Below are 22,625 nucleotides of genomic sequence, written 5' to 3'. Positions count from 1 at the left end.
CCACCTTTACCAAGGATAGTTAGTGATCATGTGATCCTTCAGTATGAAATATTACTGAACTATAAAGATGGTCATTGTCTGTATTAGCAAGTACTATATCATGTAACTTCCACTGTATCATAGCCCAAGAAGGCATGTAAACACTGCTGAATGCAACATAAACACTGTACACTAACCAATAGTTTGACGTTGGGTAGCCTTGATTGAAAAATTAGCCATTTCATTTTAAGGCTTAAATTCACAGTTTAAAAAAATTGAAACAGGGATGTTTTTTAAGGCAGAGTGATGAATAATGCATGAATATGCAAGGAAGATGGCATTCTATGGCTATCTCAACTCTATTTTTTCTCCCCTTGTCCAGTCTCTTCCCACCTACATTCGCGACTCTTCCGATGCCCTCCGTCACTTTAACAGTTTCCAGTTTCCTGGCCCCAACTGTCTCCTTTTCACCATGGACGTCCAATCCCTCTACACCTCCATCCCCCACCAGGACAGCCTTCGGGCGCTCCGTTTCTTCCTTGAACAGAGGCCCAACCAGTCCCACATCCACCACCACCCTCCTCCACCTGGCTGAACTTGTTCTCACATTGAACAACTTCTCCTTTGACTCCACTCACTTCCTCCAAATTAAAGGTGTTGCTATGGGAACCCGCATGGGCCCTAGCTATGCCTGCCTGTTCATGGGATATGTGGAACATTCTTTGTTCCGGTCCTACTCAGGTCCCCTCCCTCACCTCTTTTTCTGGTACATCGATGACTGTATTGGTGCCGTTTCCTGCTCTCGCCCTGAACTAGATAAGTCCATTCACTTTACTTCCAATTTCCACCCTTCCCTCACCTTCACATGGTCCATCTCCGACTCTTCCCTTCCCTTCCTTGACTTCTCCGTCTCCATTTCTGGCGATCGGCTTTCAACAAACATCCACTACAAGCCCACCGACTCCCACAGCTACCTGGACTACACTTCCTCCCACCCCGCTTCCTGTAAGGACTCTATTCCATTCTCCCAGTTTCTCCGTCTCTGCCGCGTCTGTTCTGACGATGCCACCTTCCATACTAGTGCTTCCGACATGTCTTCCTTTTTCCTCAACCGAGGATTCCCCTCTACCGTGGTTGACATGGCCCTTGACCGTGTCCGTTCTATTTCCCGCACTTCTGCCCTCACCCCTGTCCCCCCTCCCGGAACTGGCAGAGTCTTGTGCCCTCCGACTAGGACTCTCCACTGCTGTCCCTGTCTCCACAATCTGCTGATGCTCACTTGTGAGCTGTGATACACCAGGTGACAATACTACTCTATGTCCCGAAGGTCCCACCGAGGTGTGAGTGTCTGCGCTGGTGCTGGGTGCGCTGAATTCTACTGACGCTGCGCCCTCAGAGGTTGCAGCTTCCTCTGAGGAGTCTGGCTGCTCAGCCTCTTCTTCCTGGCTAGGGGGGATGGATGCTTGTGATGGTCCTGTGGGGGAGTAAAGGAAAGAGTCAGAGATGTGATGCAAAGGCTACATGCACTTGCTTTTTGCAGATGCTCATAAGTGCATCTGTTGCAGCTTCACAATCATTATCAGCGACTCATGCAATGTCAAAGAGAGAGATGGGAAACTTTTCTGTCACCAGCTTGCTGTGTTGCATCCATCTGTCCATCCCCCACGCGCGAATCATTCTCAATGCCGATGATTTCCAGGGCGGCCTCCTCCCAGGGGGTTAGGTGGGCTATTGAGAGTGGCCCTCCTCCTGTCCTGGCTCGCTCTCTCTTGTTGTGAGCTCTCTTTTCCTGCAATGAGGGAGACAAGTGGAGGTTGAGTGAGAATGAAGGAGTGAGTGTAGAGATTGCATAGCATAGATACTTAGAAGGAGACAAAGATGGAGTGAGGTTGCAAGACCAAGGGCCCTCCCTGTGTGTTGTCAGTAGTGTTCAAAGCATCAGAGTGATAGGGAGTGTGAGGGCTGCATGGTCGAATAGTTATGTGAATGTGAGCATAGAGAGAGGGGGAATGGGTAAGGGTGCATGGATGTCAGTGTCAAGTGGGATGTGGAGGAAGAGATTGCTAAAGCTGAGTGCTGGTGAGGAAAGGCAATGGGGATCAGATTGAGGGTGATGGGAAATTCATACTCACTTTTCCAATGTGCTAAAGGTCATGAAATCTTTTCCTGCACTGTATCCAGGTTCTGCGGGTGACTCCCAAGGAGTTGACCTCCTCAGCCACCTGCATCCACACAGCCAGCTCGGCTCAGCAGCATGTCGACCCTTTGCCTCTGGGTCCATCCATAAGATCAGAGGTGATGGAACTCCAGGCACAGATGCAGGAGTCTCTGGCAGGTTTTGTCTCTAGGGTCGCTGCGAGTTTGGAGTGAATGGAGGAGTCCACAGCGAACATGAGCAGAGCCTTTGTGGAGTCATTGGCGCATGAATGCATCACCACGGAAAGGATGGCTACCTCCGTGGAAACACTTGCTACCTCCGTGATAAGGCTGGCTACCGTACAGGAGAGGATGGCTACGGTAGAGGAGAGGAGGGCTACGGTAGAGGAGAGGAGGGCTACGGTAGAGGAGAGGAGGGCTACGGCCATGGAGGAGCTTAGTTGCCAGGGTATGGAAAACATGGTCATTGTTCAGAATAGAATGACATCTCTTGAGGAGCGATCGGCATCTATTGAACAGAGAAACCAGACCTTCATGGAAGTCCTTCTGAGTAGGACTGCCATTGCAGATACGGGTCCCCATGGCCCCCCTGGTGTGCAGCAAGGTGCTCTCCAGCCACTTGCAGGTGCGGAGGGGGACCTGACCCATGAGAGGGAGGTTGGTGGCAGACCTCAAGGAAGTGGGGGTTCCTCTCCAAGCGCTCACACTTCCATGCCACTACAGAGCCCTCGGTCAGAGTCCCACCAGAGTCCACACCCAAGTAAGATAGACGTCTCAACCCCTGCACAACCGCAGGAGCAGCAGACTGTTGACAAGCCCTCACAGGCTCGCAACCCCAGAGGACGCCCGCCAAAGGTGTCGAGACAGGAGCAGCAGGGAAGTGAGCAAGGGGCCTCCACATCTGCTGAAGCAACAGGGGAAGCACTATGTAGGAGCATGCGTAAGAGGAAGATAAAGCACAAGTAGTCACAAGGGTAGTCACTTGGGTGAAATTTGATGTATTGTTAGAAAAAGCCATCAGATTAATAATGTTAATAAAAAATCTGATGGCTACTGCTGTAGTTGTGGCATGTGTCATTTCGCGAATGGGATTTTCACATTGAGGGCTTAGGATTACTTGCAATTGTAAAATAGCTAGGAATCCACAGGGTCTTGGCCACTGTCGATGCTCAGGTAAGAAGCTGTGAGGCAAAAGTGTTTGATTGAGTAGGCTAAACAAATCTGGTCAGGATGAGTGTGTTCCTTGCATCCCGGGCAGCAATGTTCTCGTGTAATGCTGCCTCTGCAGGATGTTCGTTTTCGCCCTCCTCCTCCTCCTCTTCCTCCTCCTCCTCCTCCTCATCTGAGGAGGATATGTGAGGAGCCACTTGGGCCTCAGGAATTTGCAAGCCATGACGCTGTGCCATGCTGTGAAGTGCACAGCAAACCACGATGATTCTGGAGACCCTGGCTGCTGAGTACTGCAGGGTTCCACCTGATCTATCCAGGCATCTGAAGCGCATCTTCAGCAAACCGATGGTTTGTTCGTTAATGGATCTGGTGGAAATGTGGCTGGAGTTGTAGCGCTCCTCAGCTTTGTTGGCTGGCCTCCTCAACGGCGTCATCAGCCACGTCCTCAGGGAATAGCCCTTGTCTCCAAGTAACCATCCGTTAAGTTGGTCTGGCGGACTGATTAGCGGAGGCACACTAGACTAGCGCAGTATGAAGGAGTCATGGCAACTGCCAGGGTACATGGCACAAGCATGCAAAATCTCCTTCTTGTGTTCACACACCAGCTGAACGTTGAGGGAGTGGAAGCCCTTGCGGTTGACAAAAATACCTGGATTGCGATGGGGTGACCTAAGGGCTACATGTGTGCAGTCAACGATGCCCTGTACCCTTGGAAAGCCTGCCAGATGAGCTAATCCAACTGCTCGTGCCGTGACACTTGCTCGATCCTCGGTGAAATGGATGTGATTGTGCACGAGGGCAAAGAAGGCATCGGTTACCTGCGTGATGCAAGTGTGTGCGGCCGCCTGGGAGATGCCGCTGATGTCTGCTGCTGATCCCTGGAATGAGCCTGAGGCAAAAAAGTTGAGTGCAGTGGTGACTTTGACGGCCATTGGTAATGCTTGTCCACCTGGTCCTCTGGGCAGCAGGTCTTGCTGTAGCATTGCGCAGATGTCAGTCACTACCTCTCGCAAAAGTCGGAGCCGCCTTTGGCACTGCTGCTCAGACATGTTGAGATAGCTGACCCTGCATCTGTAGACCCTGTTTGGGGGGTATCTCCTGCCCTGATGGGCTTCCAGGCGTTGGCCCCTTCTGGCCTGTGCAGCCTCAGGTGGGTGAGCAGCAGGCTGGCACTTCTGCTGCTGTTGCTGGTGCTGCTGTTGTTCCTGGTTCTGCTGGTGCCGTGGCTGGTGCTTGACCTCCTCTAATGCCCAGATGGGAAGGAAATAAATGGCTCCCATGCTTCTGGTATATGCCTCCGTTGAGGAAGCGTTGAGTGAAGGTGGCGAGAGGGGTTTCCCAGGAGGCCACACTGGAGATGGGTGTGAGGCTCCAACCTTCCACAGGTGTGGTTAAGCCTTGTAAAAGTTCCCCCAGACCTGTGACCACTAAGTCCTGCCACCTGCAAATGATGGCTGATCAAATCTCCTCTTTAATGTTTGACCTGCAGTTGATAGTCAGCAATCCAATAGTGCTCCCGCCAGGTTTCACATTCGTGATTCCCACCAGGCGTGTTTTACGTGGGAAAAGGGTTAAAGTTGCAAGAGCCTGTTAAAATAGCATTATAGAGGCCATTTAGTGGTAATTAAGGGCCTTAAAGACCAGTCCCGCCTGTTGGATGCGGGACGGAGTCGGGACCATCAGACACGCCTGAGTTAAAATTGCCACAGCTCAATGAAAATCGAGCCCAATATCTCTGTAGTAGAGATTCATCAAGAAGCAGTTGATTTTTTAGATTTTCTTCTGATCAACTTTTTTCTATAAACACCGCTCAATGGGATTGCACTCAGTGCTCCTCGAGCACTTGACTTAGCTGAGAAAGATAAGTAGTAGCAGGAACGAGTTGGCAGAGAAGTAAGGTGGCATCAAAGGGATAATGTCCAGACTACTTCTATCATAGAATCATACATAGGATTACATAGGATTACACAGGATACACAGCACAGAAACAGCCCATTCGGCCCACCAGTCCATGCCGGTATTTATGCTCCACTCGAGCCTCCTCCCGTCTTTCCTCATCTAAATCTATCAGCATAACCCTCTATTCCCTTTTCCCTCATATGCTTGTTTAGCCTCCCCTTAAATGCATCTATACTATTCGCTTGAACCACTCCCTGCGAGTTCCACATTCTCACCACTCTCTGGGTAAAGAAGTTTCTTCTGAATTCCCTATTTGATTTCTTGGTGACTATCTTAAATTGATGGCCTCTAGCTTTGCGCTTGCCCCACAAGTGGAAACACTCTCTCTGTGTCTAAGAACATAAGAACATAAGAAATAGGAGCAGGAATAGGCCACTTGGCCCCTCGAGCCTGCTCCGCCATTCAATAAGATCATGGCTGATCATGGGCTCAAAGCCACTTCCCTGCCTGCTCCCCATAACCCTTCACTCCCTTATCTTGCAAAAATCTGTCTATCTCCACCTTAAAAGTATTTAATGACCCAGCCTCCACGGCTCTCTGGGGCAGAGAATTCCACAGATTTATGACCCTCTGAGAGAAGAAATTCTTCCTCATCTCAGTTCTAAAAGGGTGACCCTTTATTTTTAAACTCTGCCCCCGAGTTCTAGATTTCCCCACGAGGGGAAACATCCTCTCTGCATCAACCTTGTCGCGCCCCCTCAGCATCTTATATGTTTCAATAAGATCACCTCTCATTCTTCTAAATTCCAATGAGTATAGGCCCAGCCTGCTCAACCTTTCTTCATAAGTCAACCCCCTCGTCACTGGAATTAACCTTGTGAACTGTCTCTGAACTGCCTCCAATGCAAGTATATCCTTCCTTAAATAAGGAGACCAAAACTGTACGCAGTGCTCAAGGTGTGGTCTCACCAATACCCTGTACAGTTGTAGCAGGACTTCCCTGCTTTTATACTCCAACCTCCTTGCAATAAAGGCCAACATTCCTTTTTGATTACTTGCTGTACCTGCATGTACAAGGACCTCCAGGTCCCTCTGAACTGTAGCATTTTGTAATCTCTCTCTATTTAAATAATAATTAGCTTTTTTACTTTTCCTGCCAAAGGAAACTCCATCAAAACCTTTCATGATTTTAAAGACCTCTATTGGGTCACCCCTCAGCCTTCTCTTTTCAAGAGAAAAGAGACCCAGCCTGTTCATCCTTTCCGGATAGGTATACCCTCGCATTTCTAGTGTCATCCTTGTAAATCTTCTCTGTACCCTCTCCAGTGCCTCTATATCCTTTTTATAATATGGCGACCAGAATTGTACGCAGTACTCCAAGTGTGGTCCAACCAAGGTTTGATACAGGTTTAACATAACTCCACTACTTTTCAATTCTATCCCTCTTGTAATAAACCCTCGGTTTGTATTTTTTTATGACCTTGTTATCCTGTGTCGATACTTTTAGTGATTTCTGTGTTTGTACTCCGAGATCCCTTTGCTCCTCTACCCCATTTAAATTCTTATTTTCCAAGTAATATGTGACCTCCCTATTTTTCTTACCAACATGTAATACCTCACATTTATCTGTGTTGATAAAGCACAGAAGGAAGCCATCCGGCACATCGTGCCTGTGCCAGCTCTTTGAAAGAGCTACCCAGTTAGTCCCACTCCCCTGCCCTTTCTCCATAGCCATGCTAATTTTTCCCCTTCAAGTATTTATCCAATTCCCTTTTGAAAGTTATTATTGAATCTGCTTCCACCACCCTTTCAGGCAGTGCATTCCAGATCATAACAACTTGCTGCATAAAAATATTTCTCCTTATCTATCCTCTGGTTCTTTTGCCAATTACGTTAAATCTGTGTCCTCTGGTTATCAACTCTTCTGCCACTGGAAACAGTTTCCCCTTATTTACTCTATCAAAACCCTTCATGATTTTGAATACCTCTATTAAATCTCCCCTTTACCTTATTTGCTATACCATCCATTCATTTTATTCCCCTATTGACAGCTATCTGGGTTGACTGAAGAACAGTGCATGAGGAAACTAAGGTTCAGCAGGGAAGCAGTGACTAAGCTGTGCAATTTCCAGACAACATATGCAATCTGGATGGCACATTCAATGACTGTCAAGATCACTTCAGCTATCAATTCTCCAGCTCCTTTAAGACTAGCTTGCAGGAGTTCTTCAGGGCAGTATCCTAGCCCCAACCATCTTCAGCTGCTTCATCAATGACCTTCCCTCCATCATGAGGTCAGAAGTGGGGATGTTTGCTGATGACTGCACAGTGTTCAGTTTCATTCACAACTCCTCAGATAATGAAGCAGTCTATTCCCACATGCAGCAAGACCTGGACAACATTCAGGCTTGGGCTGATAAGTGACTAGCAACTTTCGGGCCACACAAGTAACAGGCAATGACTATCTCCAGCAGGAGAAAGTCTAACCACCTCCCCTTGACATTTAACAGCATTATCATCGTCAAATCCCATACCAACAACATCCTGGAGGTCACCATTGACCAGAAACTTAACTGGACCAACCATATAAATACTGTGGCAGCAAGAGCAGGTCAGAGGCTGGGTATTCTGCAGCAAGTGTCTCACCTCCTGACTCCACAAAGCCTTTCCACCATCTACAAGGCACAAGTCAGGAGTATGATGAAATACTCTCCACTTGCCTGGATGAGTGCAGTTACAACAACACTCAAGAAGCTCGACATCATCCAGGACAAAGCAACCCGCTTGATTGGCACTCCATCCACCATCTTAAACATTCACTCCCTCCAACCACAGTGGACTGTGGCTGCACTGTGTACCATCCACAAGATGCACTGCAGCAACTCGCCAAGGCTTCTTCAACAGCACTTCCAAAACCCGTGATCTCTTCCAGCTAGAAGGACAAGGGCAACAGGCGCATGGGAAAACCACCATCTCTAAGTTCCCCTCCAAGTCACACACCATCCTGACTTGGAAATATATCACCATTCCTTCATCGTCGCTGGATCAAAATCCTGGAACTCCCTACCTAACAACACTGTGGGAGTACCTTCACCACACAGACTGCAGCGGTTCAAGAAGGCAGCTCACCACCACCTTCTCAAGGCCAATTAAGGATGGGCAATAAATGCTGGCCTTGCCAGCGATGCCCACATCCCTTGAATGTATAAATAAAAATATTTGTAGTGTCACCCAGTTCACTACCCAGAATTGCAATAAAAGGGTGACTGGTGCTACAGTTATGAGAGCCAAAATGTTCCAAACATTCACCATTGTGCAGCTGCAGCAGTGTGAGAGGATTGTACAATTCTATCACATTGTTGGCTTTCCACAAGTATAAGGGGTGATTAATTGCACCAGTGTTGCCTTTGAGCTTTTTCCAATGAAGCACCCAAAAGAGAAAGGGTTCTATGATCTTGGTGCTCTGTTGAACTGTGACCACCAGAACAGAACCATACAGGGCAATGTCCAATTCTTTGGCAGTTCCCGTGATGCCATTATTTTACATCAATCAATTGTGTCAGCCTTAATTGCAGATGAGGTGAGATTGGAAGAATACCTACTGGGAGAACAAAGCTGCTTTCTTCACCTTTGTTTAATGAAGCAGCTACATAGAGAATCTTAATGAAGATATAATGAGGCCCATGCAGCCACTAGAATCATTACTGAGTATGCCACTAATATTCTGAAGCACTGCTTCAGATGGCTGCACAGATCAGGGACTACAGGCTCATAGGGTCTCCGGGATCATTATCGGTTTATGCATGCTCCCCAACTTTGCTGTATCAAGAGACATAACCATGAAAGAAGAAAAGCCGAATCCAAAAGGCAGTATAGCGCAGGAAAGAGGCAGTGACAATGAGAAAGTAGATCCTGAAACACCCACATAAACTTGAAGACTGGTGTACCAGGCACTAATAAAATATACATTTAGATAATTGTCAGAGCTCTATCCATTAGGAGCCCTCCTGTCCACGTGTAGCAAATAAATTGTCCCAACACAGCTTCACACAACTTTTTCATCAACACTTCCTGTGTCTTAGGTGTCTTTACATGTCTGGGGGTTCCCTGCAATAATCCCCAGCCAGAGTCTCACAAATCACTGTGCATCCTTCATAACATAGCATAACAGAGAAGGCTGGAGCTGCAGCAGGTAAAAGGGCAACAGGAGTCATCTGATGAGAAAGAAGAGGGTGAAGACCACACTGAAGGATATGAAGAAGGGCATGATGAACACCTAGTGGCCCGAGAGGCAAGGTATGCACTGATAGCTCAGCACTTCACCTAAACACTTCTTCCTACTTTAAGTTTCACTGAGACCAAACCCCCTTGCGCTAACAGTCCTGCAGTTTGTGACCTTAAAATCATTCAGCCAACTTTCACATCAAGGTTATGGCCCCGGTTCACGGTCTGGCGGATCCATTGGAACTGGCCCTGTTGGTTCTCTTTTAAATCTATATAATATTTGCAGTTTTTCAAGAATTCACTTTTACATCAAGGCAGACTTATAAGCTGCACTGCACACACTGGGGAGACAAAAGTGCCAAAAGTTCATGTGCTCTCATTATATTATGAACTTTCAAGGTATTTTGCAACATAAAGCTGTGTTGCAAATTGGCCTGCTTAAACAAAAACAAAAGCAACCTACTCTTGATGTGATATTTGATGAGCCACAGAGGGGTAGATTTTCAACTTGCTGCCCAGACGTAAAACTGGCATTATGGAAATGAAAACTCAAGCAGTCTATATAACAAGCAGTGACGCCAGTTTTATGCCAGGGCAGCAAGTTAAAAATCTACCTCATAGGTTATACAATGACCCGGATTTTGCAGTAAGAATAACGATGAGGCTAACAACGCTGGTAAGTCTTAATTACTGCCAAACAACCTCTCTGGCACTGAAAATTTACTTTTATAAGTGTGGAGTCTCATTCTTTCAGATTTTAATTGTTGTCGGAGATTTAAAAAAACTGAAAAATGTAATTTTTTTAACTTTTTCATTTTGACTCTTATCTCTCTCTCTTAATCCTATCTTTCTTTCCCTCTCTTTATTTTGTTTTCTGCACCTGATTTTACATTGAATTAATTATTGTAACTTGCACTTCCTGGTTTAGACTCTGCGGGGGGAATTTTCCAGGGGATCAGCGGGCAGGTTCGGTGGCGGGTCAGGGGAAAGTGTTTTTTTTTTGACAGCGGATTGGGACCCCGCTCTCAACTTGCCACCACGCGCCTTTCCCAATGTCGGGTCTGTGCAGATTCAGCAGGCAGCAGTGGGCAACCCAATTAAGCTCATTACTGCCTTGTTGACAGGTCAATAACAGGCTTTTTTAACTTACCTTTTCACTTTAACTTCATGGCCACGGGAACCACACTGTTCGGGGACCACGGCTGTCAACCTGAGGCAGGAATTCAGTGGCCATTGCTCCAGCTGATTCCTTGACAGCTTCAAATGTACAGTAAAAGCTCCCAGCTGACAGATCTTCACTTTCCTCAGCCACAAACTGTTTCTCAGTCCATTTCCAGCACAGATTCTGCAGGCTTTCCACTTTCCACTCTCCATCCAGTATCACCTCTTTGGAAGAACTCTCACCATTGACAGATCGCTTCTGTCATCTGTACATCACCTGCCATCTATTCCATCAACATGGGTGCCCTCTATTACTGCCTCACCTTAGTCCTCAGAATCCGACCATGATCAGCCACAACATCAGCAGCAACAGGCACACCAGCAGCACTAACAACAGCAGTATCAACCTTCTCCGCAATCACCTGATGCTGCACAGGACAGTGGGCATCAGCACCTGTGCAGGGATGGCCTCACCATGGTTAGATTTACTTCACTTGACGCTGTACACCTTGGCTGCCATATGATGCGCCAGGTTGGCACCACCCCACACCAACGTCATAAAGCGTCCCTACAATGTTCACGCCATTCCATTCACACTCACCACCATTGCGGGGGGGGGGGGGAGGTACCATTACGTCTCACCATTTACTATAACTCACTAAGCCACTTCCAAAGGTCCACACAAATCTGTCCAAGAATGCAAAGTGTTGAAAAGAAAGGTTTCAATGTTTGACAGCATATTAACAGAAACTTTACATGAACATTGGATAAAACACCCTTGTGTATTGTTAGTTGGTATGATTGCACTAGAATGAGGGCAAGTGTGAGGGGTGGCTAGTGAGATAGGGATGTAATAATGTAGATAGAGAGGGATGGGTGGAGGTTCAAGGTAAGTTGATGAGTGAGGAGGTGCACGAGTAGGGTAGAGAAGGCAGAGTGATGGGGATGTGATGAGAGGCACAGCAGGATGAGGTTGAGTGTGGCTTTGTACTAACATTTTGTGATCGAATGAGATCATTGAAAAGTTTGCACCACTGCACCCAGGTCCTCCTGACGACATCCCTGCTTGTGCCCTCCTGTGCAATGTGCAACCAGGTTGCCTTGGTCTCCTGGGGAGGTCTCTTCCGCCCATCGGAAGGGAAGAGGACCTCCCTGCGTGCTGTGACTCCCTCCATAAGCATATGGAGGGAGTCATGGGAGGACCTGGGTGCAGCCCTGTGCATCTGTGCAGTCATTATCAGTGTGTGCAGCACTTCAATGTTGTCGAACACTGACAGCACAAATGTCAAAATAAAGTTGGCCATGGTTCCTTTCAGGAAACTGGCTGATGATGCATCATGAAATGGCGTCACCAGACCCGCTTCCTCTAATTGGCCGGGGAAACACACCGGGCGGGCTTAGCAAGCCCTACTGAGGTAAATTAATTTCACAGAGCGGGATGGAGCCAGCAACGGAGTTGGGACCCGCCATCAAAGTCACCTGCCCCGGACCCGCCGAGGTAAGTAAAATCGCGGCCTGTGTGTCTCAGTAAAGATTTTTCAATCTGATTGGTGAAGGAGACATACTGTTGCTTGTCCTGTTCACTCTTGGTCCCAGATCCCCTGTAGAGGGCGCCATGCTGTTTCAGCTCTCAAATTACCGCAAATCGCAGTGTAAAAGCCCACAGGAAGTTTGTGGGCAAGTGTAAGTGCAATGAACAGCGAGCACTGTTTGCCGCTGACTGCAAAATCCGGGCGAATATCAGGATGCAGATGCAATTAATTATTTTATTGCTTGGAGGCAGTATTTAATGGTAGAAAGGTCATTCTTACCACTTGGCATTAACATTTAAATTTACACAATAAAACTAACTGGACTTGTGATAATCCAGCAAAAGTCACATATGACGAAAACTAGCACGCTTGTGACTTTTTGTAAGTGTGAGTAGCACTTGACTGATGACTGATCTATTTATAAAGACTGAAAATGGCACCCAGACTCCCATGCTTCTAGATATTCCCAATGGGATGATAGTATAAAAAAAACCTGAAATGCAGATTAACTCCTCACTACTAAAGCATTACAAACAAAACATGTTTCCGGTTCATGCAGTATTTTGAGAAACTTCATAGAAAGAGGCACAAAAGCTAATCCCAAAACATGTTATTTTGCTTCATATATTAAATACCTCACAATTTTGTACAGTTATATTAATGTTCGAAAGTGCTGTTAATTGTCAAATATCTTAGCCAATATTCATTCTTCGTGATATCCTGGCACTTACATTGTCATCTATATGAATTAATTTCCAATTATGGTTCAGCATGAGCTGGATACTTAAATGCTTTTTCTGCCAAAGTAAGATTTTTAAGCACAATCACATAATAAAATGACTGTGTTCAAATTGAGAATTCTCACAACTTTTGTAGAGTTTGAATAGATGCTGGTGGACTTACTTGATAAGAAGTGGAACACAGTCAATATTGGGAATTTTTGATGTAAACGGTGAAGCTACAGAGGCCTCTTGTTCTGACAGTGAGATCCCTGCATGAGCAGTCTTTAAAGCCTAGAAATAAAAATATTTCAACTCATACATCTGCATCTCTTCATGTTTTCAACCCTAACTAGATTAGTCTTGTGGAAATTGTGTTTTTTAAACCACAGACTTGTGATTTTTCACTTAGATCATTTTTGTAGTAAACTACAAATATAGTGGCTGAAAAGTTGGACATGCGGCCAAAACGGGCGACAAGTCGGCAAAGTGATTGCTTTGTGTGCTGGTCCCTGACGCCTGACAGATATTCAGTATCGAGCCTCATTTGAATTAAACAGGTGAGCTGCGGATGAAAATCGCATGTCCAATGCATGTGCATGGTCCTCAATGCCTGTTTCAGTTGGCAGCTTTCAATTTGGCGGCCGGCGCACTTGCGGGGAAGATTTAGCGCATGACCTTAAATTTGTGCTCCCAGCCTTCATTTTGCACCGAAAAAAATGGGCAAAACGATGTTGAATTTCTCCCCTGTTCTTTACAAATGAAAGATAGTAAATTTTAAATTTCAAGTTATATTTACTGAATTTGTTCATTCCAATAAAATAGCCAGTCACACTAAAGAGGTTAGTTAAACCATAAAACAAAAGTAAAGAAGGAAGATTAATCAATTTGTTTCAGAAAGCAACAAACACATTTTAGTCTTTTCTGAAGTCTCATTTCTCAATTTTCCTCAATGGTACATGTTTTTCACTGTAAATGTCTAAGCAGAAAATCATATAAATAGCCAATCAGCACAACAGCTGCTGTATGAGATTAGCTGATGGGAAGCCTATCAATGACTATTCTGCTGAGGACTCGCCAGTGATAGCTGTGATGTGCCATCAATAACTCAAAGACAAGAAGTTAAAGGATTCAACTGAAGGCTTTTAATCACTAAAAACATTGCATGTCATTCCACATCGGATTCGTCTGGCAGAATGACTCATACAGCTCTTGAGACCTTTATATGACAAAAGACAGGGGCAGAGCCAATACACACAATAGGGGAAAAGGGGGGGCGGTACACACAATACAATGCAGGTAAAACACAGGGGCTGATGAAGGCATATATTTCATCACATTCACCCCTTCTACAGATTTAGTCTGTCCGGGGGTGTGATAGTCCTTCCTGAACGTCGCAACAGTACCTCGGGTTCCGACCGGCAGTCCGTGGTGCCCTCCTGGGCATACCCATGTGCTGGGGGTGTTGCAGGTACTTCTGGGGGTGGTGAGGATACCTCTGGGGATGGTGGAGGTTCTTCTGGGGGTGGTGAGGATGGGTCGTCGTCGCTTCCTACCGAGGCGAGGTCCTTTATGGACACGGTGTCCTCACGCCCGTCGGCGTGCTTGACGTACGCGTACTGTGGGTTTGCGTGGAGTAGGTGTACTGCCTCCACGAGGCGATCCGTTTTGTGGCCCCTCACATGCTTCCATAATAGGACTGTCCCTGGGGTGGAGAGCCACGAAGGTAGGGACACTCCCGAGGTTGATTTGCGGGAAAAACAAACATCTTCTCGTGAGGAGTGGCGTTAGTAGCAGTACACAGTAGCGACCTTATCGAGTGGAGTACATCTGGGAGGACCTCTTGCCAGTGGGAGGTAGGGAGGCCTTTAGACCTTAGTGCTAAGGTGACCGCCTTCCACACCGTCGCGTTCTCCCTCTCCACTTGCCCATTACCCCGGGGGTTATAACTAGTGGTCCGACTCATGGCTATCCCCTCCGACAGCAGGTATTGGCGCAGTTCGTCGCTCATGAACGACGCCCCCTGTCAGTGTGGATGTAGTTCGGCATGCCTAACGTGCAAAACAGGCTGCCGAGGCACTTGATGACCGTGGCACTGGTCATGTCTGGGCAGGGGTAGGCGAATGGGAAGCGGGAGTACTCGTCCACAATGTTGAGAAAGTACACATTGCGGTCGGTGGAGGGGAGTGGTCCCTTGAAATCTAAGCTCAGGCGCTCGAATGGCCGTGTAGCTTTGATCAGGTGGGCTCGGTCGGGCCTGAAAAAACGGGGCTTGCATTCCGCACAGGTGCGGCAGTCCCTGGTCATAGACCGGACCTCCTCGATGGAATAGGGCAGGTTACGGGATTTTATAAAGTGAAATAGCCGGGTGACCCCCGGGTGGCAGAGGCCATTGTGGAGGCCCTGTAGCCTGTCCCCCTGGATGCTGGCACACATCCCTCGTGATAGGGCGTCGGGGGATTCGTTGAGGGCCCCCGGCCTATATATTATGTCGTACTCAAACGTGGAGAGTTCGATCCGCCACCTGAGAATTTTGTCGTTCTTGATCTTCCCCCTCTGTTTGTTGTTAAACATGAAGGCTACCGACCGCTGGTCGGTAAGCAGGGTGAAGCGTTTGCCGGCTAGGTAGTGCCTCCAGTGCCGCACTGCCTCCACTATGGCCTGGGCCTCCTTCTCTACCGAGGAGTGCCTGATCTCGGGCCCTTGGAGGGTTCTTGAGAAAAAGGCTACGGGCCGCCCATCCTGGTTGAGGGTGGCTGCTAAAGCGAAGTCGGACGCATCGCTTTCGACCTGGAAAGGGATGTTTTCGTCCACTGCCTGCAGCGTGGCCTTCTCAATGTCGTGTTTAATGCTGTTGAAGGCGGCGTGGGCCTCGGCCGTGAGCGGGAAGGACGTTGATTTCAGGAGGGGACGGGCCTTGTCGGAATAATTGGGGACCCATTGGGCGTAATAGGAGAAAAGCCCCAGGCACCTTTTCAGGGCCTTGGGAGTGTTTGGTAGGGGTAGCTCCCGTAGGGGGCGCAATCGGTCGGGGTCCGGACCGATTTCCCCGTTTTCCACCACGCAGCCCAGGATACAGAGGCGCGTGGTGCTAAAGACACACTTATCCTCGTTGTAGGTGAGATTGAGTCTGAGGGCGGTTTTCAGAAATCTCGCGAGGTTCGAGTCGTGGTCTTGCAGGTCGTGGCCGCAGATGGTGACGTTGTCTAGGTATGGATAGGTGGCTGTTAACTGGTTCTCATCGACCATGCGGTCCATCTCCCGCTAGAAGACCAAGACCCCATTCGTTACCCCAAAGGGGACTCTGAGGAAGTGGTAGAGGCGTCCGTTCGCCTCGAAGGCGGTGTATGGACGGTCCTCCGGCCTAATGGGGAGCTGGTGGTATGCCGATTTTAGGTCGATGGTGGAAAACACCCGGTATTGCGCAATTTGGTTAACCATATCCGCTATGCGGGGCAGAGGGTAGGCGTCTAGCTGGGTGTATAGATTAACCGTCTGGCTATAATCTATCACCATCCGCTTCTTTTCGCTAACCTTAACTACTACTACCTGGGCGCGCCACGGGCTGGTACTGCATTCGATGATACCCTCCCGCTTGAGTCTTTCTACTTCCGACGCAATGAACCGTCTGTCCTCCCAGCTGTACTGCCTACTCTTGGTCGCTATGGGTCGACAGTTGGGTGCGAAGTTGGCGAACAGAGAGGGCGGCTTGACCTTCAGGGTAGCCAGACTGCACACTGTGAGGGGTGGCTGGGACCCACCGTAGGTAAGCGTGATACTTTGGCGGTGGCACTGGAAGTCCAGACCCAAGATCACGCTCACACAGAGATCTGGCATTATCAACAGTTTAAAATCTCTGTAATCATTGCCTTTTACCGACAACATAACCGCGCAGAAACCTGTAATTTTTGAGGTATGAGTCTTATCAGCCATGGCGATTTTGCCCTGTGTAGGGACTATCGTTAGTGAAAGTCGTTTTACCAGGCTAGGATGAATAAAGCTTTCGGTGCTCCCGCAGTCAATCAAGCATTTAACCTTGTTCCCGTTTACCTCTATGTCCATCATCGATCTAGACAACGGATGCGGCCTGGATTGATCCACTGTGATTGAGGCCACCAGTGGGTCCTGGGGGTCCGTGTAGTCGGGGCAAGATGGTGGACTCCATGAGGGTGGACAAGATGGCGTCCAAGATGGCCACCCCCACGGCGCGCACGTGGCGGTGGCGGAGTTGGAGGCGGGGTTCCCTCTGCAGACTTTACTGAAATGTCCTTTCTTCCTGCATTTAAAACAGGTGGTGCCCTTCGCTGGGCACAGATGCCTGGAGTGTTTGTCCTGGCCGCAGAAGTAGCATTTCGGGCCCCGATGCATCGCGGCAGTAGTGGGGCTCCTGGGTGGAGGCTGGGGCTCCGACGGTGCTGGGCTGGCCTGAGACCTGGGAGGTGAAGATGGCTTCCAAGATGGCGGCCCCCACGGCGCGCACGAGGCGGAGTGGGCCGCGTGGCCTGAGGAACAGGATTCAGAGTTCCTCTGGGCCATATCCAGCGATCGCGCTATGCCCATAGCCTGTTTTAAGTCCAGTCCCTCCTTTTCAAACAGTTTCTGCTGAATGTAATTTGAACTGAGGCCCGCAATAAAGGAGTCTCGAATCAGCTCCTCCGTGTACACGATGGCAGACACGGCCTTACAGTTACAGTCTCTGCCCAGTACTTTTAGGCTTAGCATGAAGTCCTCTAGTGACTCACCATGCCGCTGCGTGCGAGTAGTCAGAAGATGCCTGGCGTACACCTCGTTTATTGGCCGCACGTAGTGGGCCTTCAGAATGGTGCAGGCATCCTCGTAGCTGGTGGCATCTTGGATGAGAGGGGAGACCCGATGACTAACCCAGTTTCGCAGGATTCCCAGTTTCACGTCTCCGGTGGCGGTCGTGGCTGCTATGGCGGTGGCTGAGCTTTCGATGAAAAATTCGAAGCATTGGAACCAGTGTCCGAACTGTGTGGCTGCGTCTGTGGCATGGGGGTCCAGATCCAAGTGCTCTGGTTTCAGGAGTCGATCCATCTTGGTGTTTTAGTGATTAAAATTGATGTGCCATCAATAACTCAAGGACAAGAAGTTAAAGGATTCAACTGAAGGCTTTTAATCGCTAAGAACATTGCACGTCATTCCACATCGGATTCGTCTGGCAGAATGACTCATACAGCTTTTGAGACCTTTATATGACAAAAGACAGGGGTGGAGCCAATACACACAATAGGGGAAAAGGGGGCGGTACACACAATACAATGCAGGTAAAACACAGGGGCTGATGAAGGCATATATTTCATCACAAGCTGCAGTAACTCTTATTTTTTGGGAGGATATATTATCCTCTAGTTTTTCTTGTCTTATTTGACTGAGTTAGGCACCTCCTGCAGCTGAGAGGGCAGGCAAATAGGCTACCTAGTCTACTAAAAGTGCTAATTTTGTGCCAGGAACTAATAATGGCTCAGTAATGCCTATCTTTTCAGTTTTCCCTTGTTCGCTGATACAAAGCACTTTGAAGGATTTTGGACTTTTTGAGGACTATGTAAGGCCTATGCAGTGGAAACTGTCAGGATGATGCTCACCCAGGTACCGTGAGATGGCTAAAGGAATGGACTTGATGCCCTGGATTAGCAGGGTGAATACTTGGTAAATGAACAGAATTGATTAAAAGTATGAACAGCAAATGAGGGATAACTCATGTGCAGCCGATACAATCGAAATAAAATTACAGGTGGATGAATTTGGGATCAATAGCCTACTGAGAAACACCAATTGAGCAAAGGCCTCAGAATAATAAAATTACCAGCTTGGCCAAAATCAGAGGGCATGCTGGATCTTGTTTACTGCTGAAGCTGCAGTGAGAGAGAGAGAAAATGTTGCAGACTAACTGCTGATTTGCAGTTTTCCTCAAAGATGAGTCTTATTTGAAACTTGCTTGCTATTGCAAAATGAAACAAAGGAAAAGATAAGGGCTGCAGTTGAAAACAAAGAAAAACAAGTTTATACATGGTTATTCTGCCCAGTAACGGACTCAAAGAGAGATAATATATAAAACACCCAGGCTTACAGTGATTTTTAGAAGACCACAAGAAGCATTCAAAGAAGAAGTTGTCGATGAAGAATTAACCCCCTCAACTCTCCCAGAACTAGGACCTGATCACCCTTGGTTCAGAGTTGTGGTCCTTGGACAAGGTTGTATGGCATAGTTATCTGGAAAACTGTTGTGTCCTAATGTCAATAAAATTAGAAAACCAATTATAAAGTCTCGGTTGATTCTTAACCTGTCACGCTCACTAAATAAGAAACCTCTACAACTTAATATCGTAGCTGTGATTGGGAACTCAGAAGAAATGGGAAATATATCGTACTAATTCATGGTGCCACGAGTTTGAGCTCCAATGTGCTGTGTTTCTGTGTTACTTTGAAATGCACAAATATCACTGACATAAAATTTTCTCATAGAGTGACAAACGACCATTACAAACAAATCCATGGAGTTTCTCTGTAGCTTTGTGAGTAAACGTAATTAATGGCGTGGTACTAAGCTATTCAGATGGGAAGGTCCCATGTTTCATCCCTGGTTCATGTTGGGCACCAGTTGGAGTGCTACAATTGGTCTAAGCGCCCCAAACTAGAGAGAGGAACATTTCCCAAGGATTGCCACTCCTGATTGCTATTCAGTCACCTTCAGCTGGATACAAAGGCAGGTTCAAGATTGGTATGATGTCCTCCCACCAAAAGCAATTGGGTTTACTATCTATCTAATATATGGAAAGGTTACAGACTTATTTAAGATTGTTGCAGAATGATAGTCACATCAGGCAAGATCTCAATCTGGCTTACACCACTAAGGCCTAACAATCCTGTTTTAAATAAATGGTAACTAAACTGGTGACATTTCTAGACACATTGAAGCTCTAAATAAGAAAAGGAAGGCAGTCGGGGAAGACAGCCTATTATTAGCCTGCTCATCTCATAAAATTCAGATACAGTTCAAGGTCTCACCGGGTAAAGGTTTAGAGTAGTCAGAAGAAGAACCTCAATTTCTGTACATTTTCATTTAATTACTTCTTTGATTCCTTTAAGTTCCTCACTCTAGATTGAATCAGAAGTCCCCAAAGTTCTAGTTTTATTTTACTGAAAAGACTTTAACAGGGTTTAGAGAATGAATTATGACAGCTTCAATTCATTTATAGGACTGGGAGCTGGAAGATGGAAATGTTGGATACGTGAAGCAGATATACATAAGCAGATCGTGAAATTAGGGAAACCCCTGTCCTTGACTGGTTTGTTATAATTTGTTCTGCTCTTACATTACAGGTATGTTCTTTGCATATATTTCACTTTCTTTACTTATAATCTTTTTCTTTATCCACACATAAAACTGAGATGTTCACTGTAGATAAACAGTTAAATTTGACAAAAACAACTGTTGAATGACATAACTTGAGCATGAGAAGATTATTTACCGGTTCCATTCATATCAATATAAATAATTTTTTCTGAAAGATTGAAAGGCTATGATCAAAAATGACTGGTTTCTTCACTTTACAGCTATACTAAATAACCTAAACTAAATTATTTCTGTCCTATAAGTAGAATATAATTCATGTCGCACTAATTATCAAGTTGTATTTTGTTAATACTACATATTAGTTAGTAAATGATATGTAACTATTAATGCTAAACATCAATTACAGTATACTGGCTGTGGGGTAATGTTGGTATTGCCGCTGTGAATCTTTTCTTACTGCTGTCTGTTCTCTGTTATAATGTACAGGAAACTTTCTGGTATCCGGCACTGACGGGACCGAGCTGGTGCCGTACCATCAAAACTGCCGTAGAAACCAGCGCTAATGTTAAAACATACGGAGCTTTTGAGCTCCATGTGAATCAACAAACCTTATTGCTTAGCAACAGCTTCAAAACAGTCGGCCGCAGCTTAAAAGCATCTCTGTAGCTAAGCAACAGCTTCAGCTAGACCTTGCAGAGCCTGACTGGGGAAAAAAAAAGCAACGAGAAGTAAAAAAACTTATAGGAAACGGCTCCTGAATTTTGCCGGTAGATCGAGCTTTCCGGACATTTAACCTCCGGTCAAACGAAAGTTTCCTGTATCTGAAAAGACTTTTTTAATGGAGATTCTTTTTTATGTTGCCAAAAACAAAAAGATAATCTTTTACAGATAGAGGTTAACTGTATTCTGCTGATTAGAATTCCGGCCATACTTACCCCACAGTCATTTGCACCATCTCCACACATTCCCACATAATAACTGAAAAATAAAAAAATCAGTCATTTCCAAGAAATCTCCAATTGTTAGCACTATAACTCTCAGAAGAATGATCCTTTTCTAGATATTGTTCTTCAAGAGTGCACATTATCACTTTAACTGGATTATTAAACTATATGTAAAGCCTCTTTTGAAATTCTGCATGTGGCCTTTGAAAGTGCTGAAAGATAACTCATTGCATTGCTTCAGATATGTGCATTGGCCCTGTAATGCACCAATTTAAATATCAATGGCCATTGTAAACAATTACTAACTATGCTTATAGACCTAAAGATTATACTATCACTTCTGCCCTGAAATAAAATTTAGAACAACATGCTCCTACAGATTATTGCAAAAATAACTAGGGGACAAATATGATGTTATAAAATTCTAATTTACACAAAGATGAGCAGCAAGTGGAATGTACTTCCATACTTCCAGGAATTGTAATGATCATAGAATCATAGAAAGTTACAGCACGGAAGGAGGCCATTTCAGCCCATCGTGTCCGCGCCGGCCAACAAAGAGCTATCCAGCCTAATCCCACTTCCCAGCTCTTGGTCCGTAGCCCTGCAGGTTACATCCAAGTACTTTTTAAATGTGGTTAGGGTTCCTGCCTCTACCACCCTTTCAAGCAGTGAGTTCCAGACCCCCACAACCCTCTGGGTGAAGAAATTTCCCCTCAAATCCCCTCTAAACCTTCCACCAATTACTTTAAATCTGTGCCCCCTGGTTTTTGACCCCTCTGCTAAGGGAAATAGGTCCTTTCTATCCACTTTATCGAGGCCCCTCATAATTTTATACACCTCAATAAGGTCTCCCCTCAGCCTCCTATGTTCCAAGGAAAACAAACCCAGCCTATCCAGTCTTTCCTCATAGCTAAGATTCTCTACTCCCAGCAACATCCTTGTAAATCTCCTCTGTACCCTCTCTAGTGCAATCACATCTTTCCTGTAATGTGGTGACCAGAACTGCACGCAGTACTCTAGCTGAGGCCTAACTGGTGTTTTATACAGTTGAAGCATAACCCCCCTGCTCTTGTATTCTATGCCACAGCTAATAATGGCAAGCATTCTGTATGCCTTCTTAATCACCTTATCTACTTGACCTGCTACCTTCAGGGATCTGTGGGCATGCACTCCAAGGTCCCTTTGTTCCTCTACACTACTCAGTGTCCTACCATTTAATGTGTATTCCCTTTCCTTGTTAGCCCTCCCCAAATGCATTACCTCAAACTTCTCCGGATTGAATTCCATTTGCCACTATTCTGCCCACCTGACCAATTTATTGATATCTTCCTGCAGTCTACAGCTTCCTGGAGGCAGTGTTCTGGAATGATTTAAGAAACAGCCCGATGCTATGAAGGTGGATTATAGGTTTGTTCTGGCTGGATGAGCGAACATGCAATGAATGGTCTTTCACGTCTGTATCTATCTTGTGATTTTGTGACTGCAGATTTTTTCTTAATCTATTTTTGATTATACAGTTGTA

General features: G+C 46.4%; 1 protein-coding gene across 1 annotated transcript in view; it reads right to left on the bottom strand.

The window, feature by feature from the left end:
• LOC147115735 (putative cation-transporting ATPase 13A4) overlaps positions 1-22,625 on the bottom strand; it is a 124,288-nt gene that overhangs the window by 19,473 nt on the left and 82,190 nt on the right. Inside the window, exons 21-22 of the mRNA XM_085990857.1 lie at positions 21,092-21,134; positions 13,026-13,135 (exon numbers count right to left, since the gene is read on the bottom strand). Of these exons, the coding sequence (XP_085846983.1) occupies positions 13,026-13,135; positions 21,092-21,134 (153 nt within the window). The remainder of the gene's footprint in view (positions 1-13,025; positions 13,136-21,091; positions 21,135-22,625) is intronic.

This window comes from Somniosus microcephalus, chromosome 6 (assembly GCF_052327205.1).
Source record: "Somniosus microcephalus isolate GS21.2 chromosome 6, FLI_Smic_1.0, whole genome shotgun sequence".
Lineage (NCBI taxonomy): Eukaryota > Metazoa > Chordata > Chondrichthyes > Squaliformes > Somniosidae > Somniosus > Somniosus microcephalus.
Note: the sequence above shows the minus strand (reverse complement) of the source record. Positions and strands in the feature narration are given on the sequence as shown.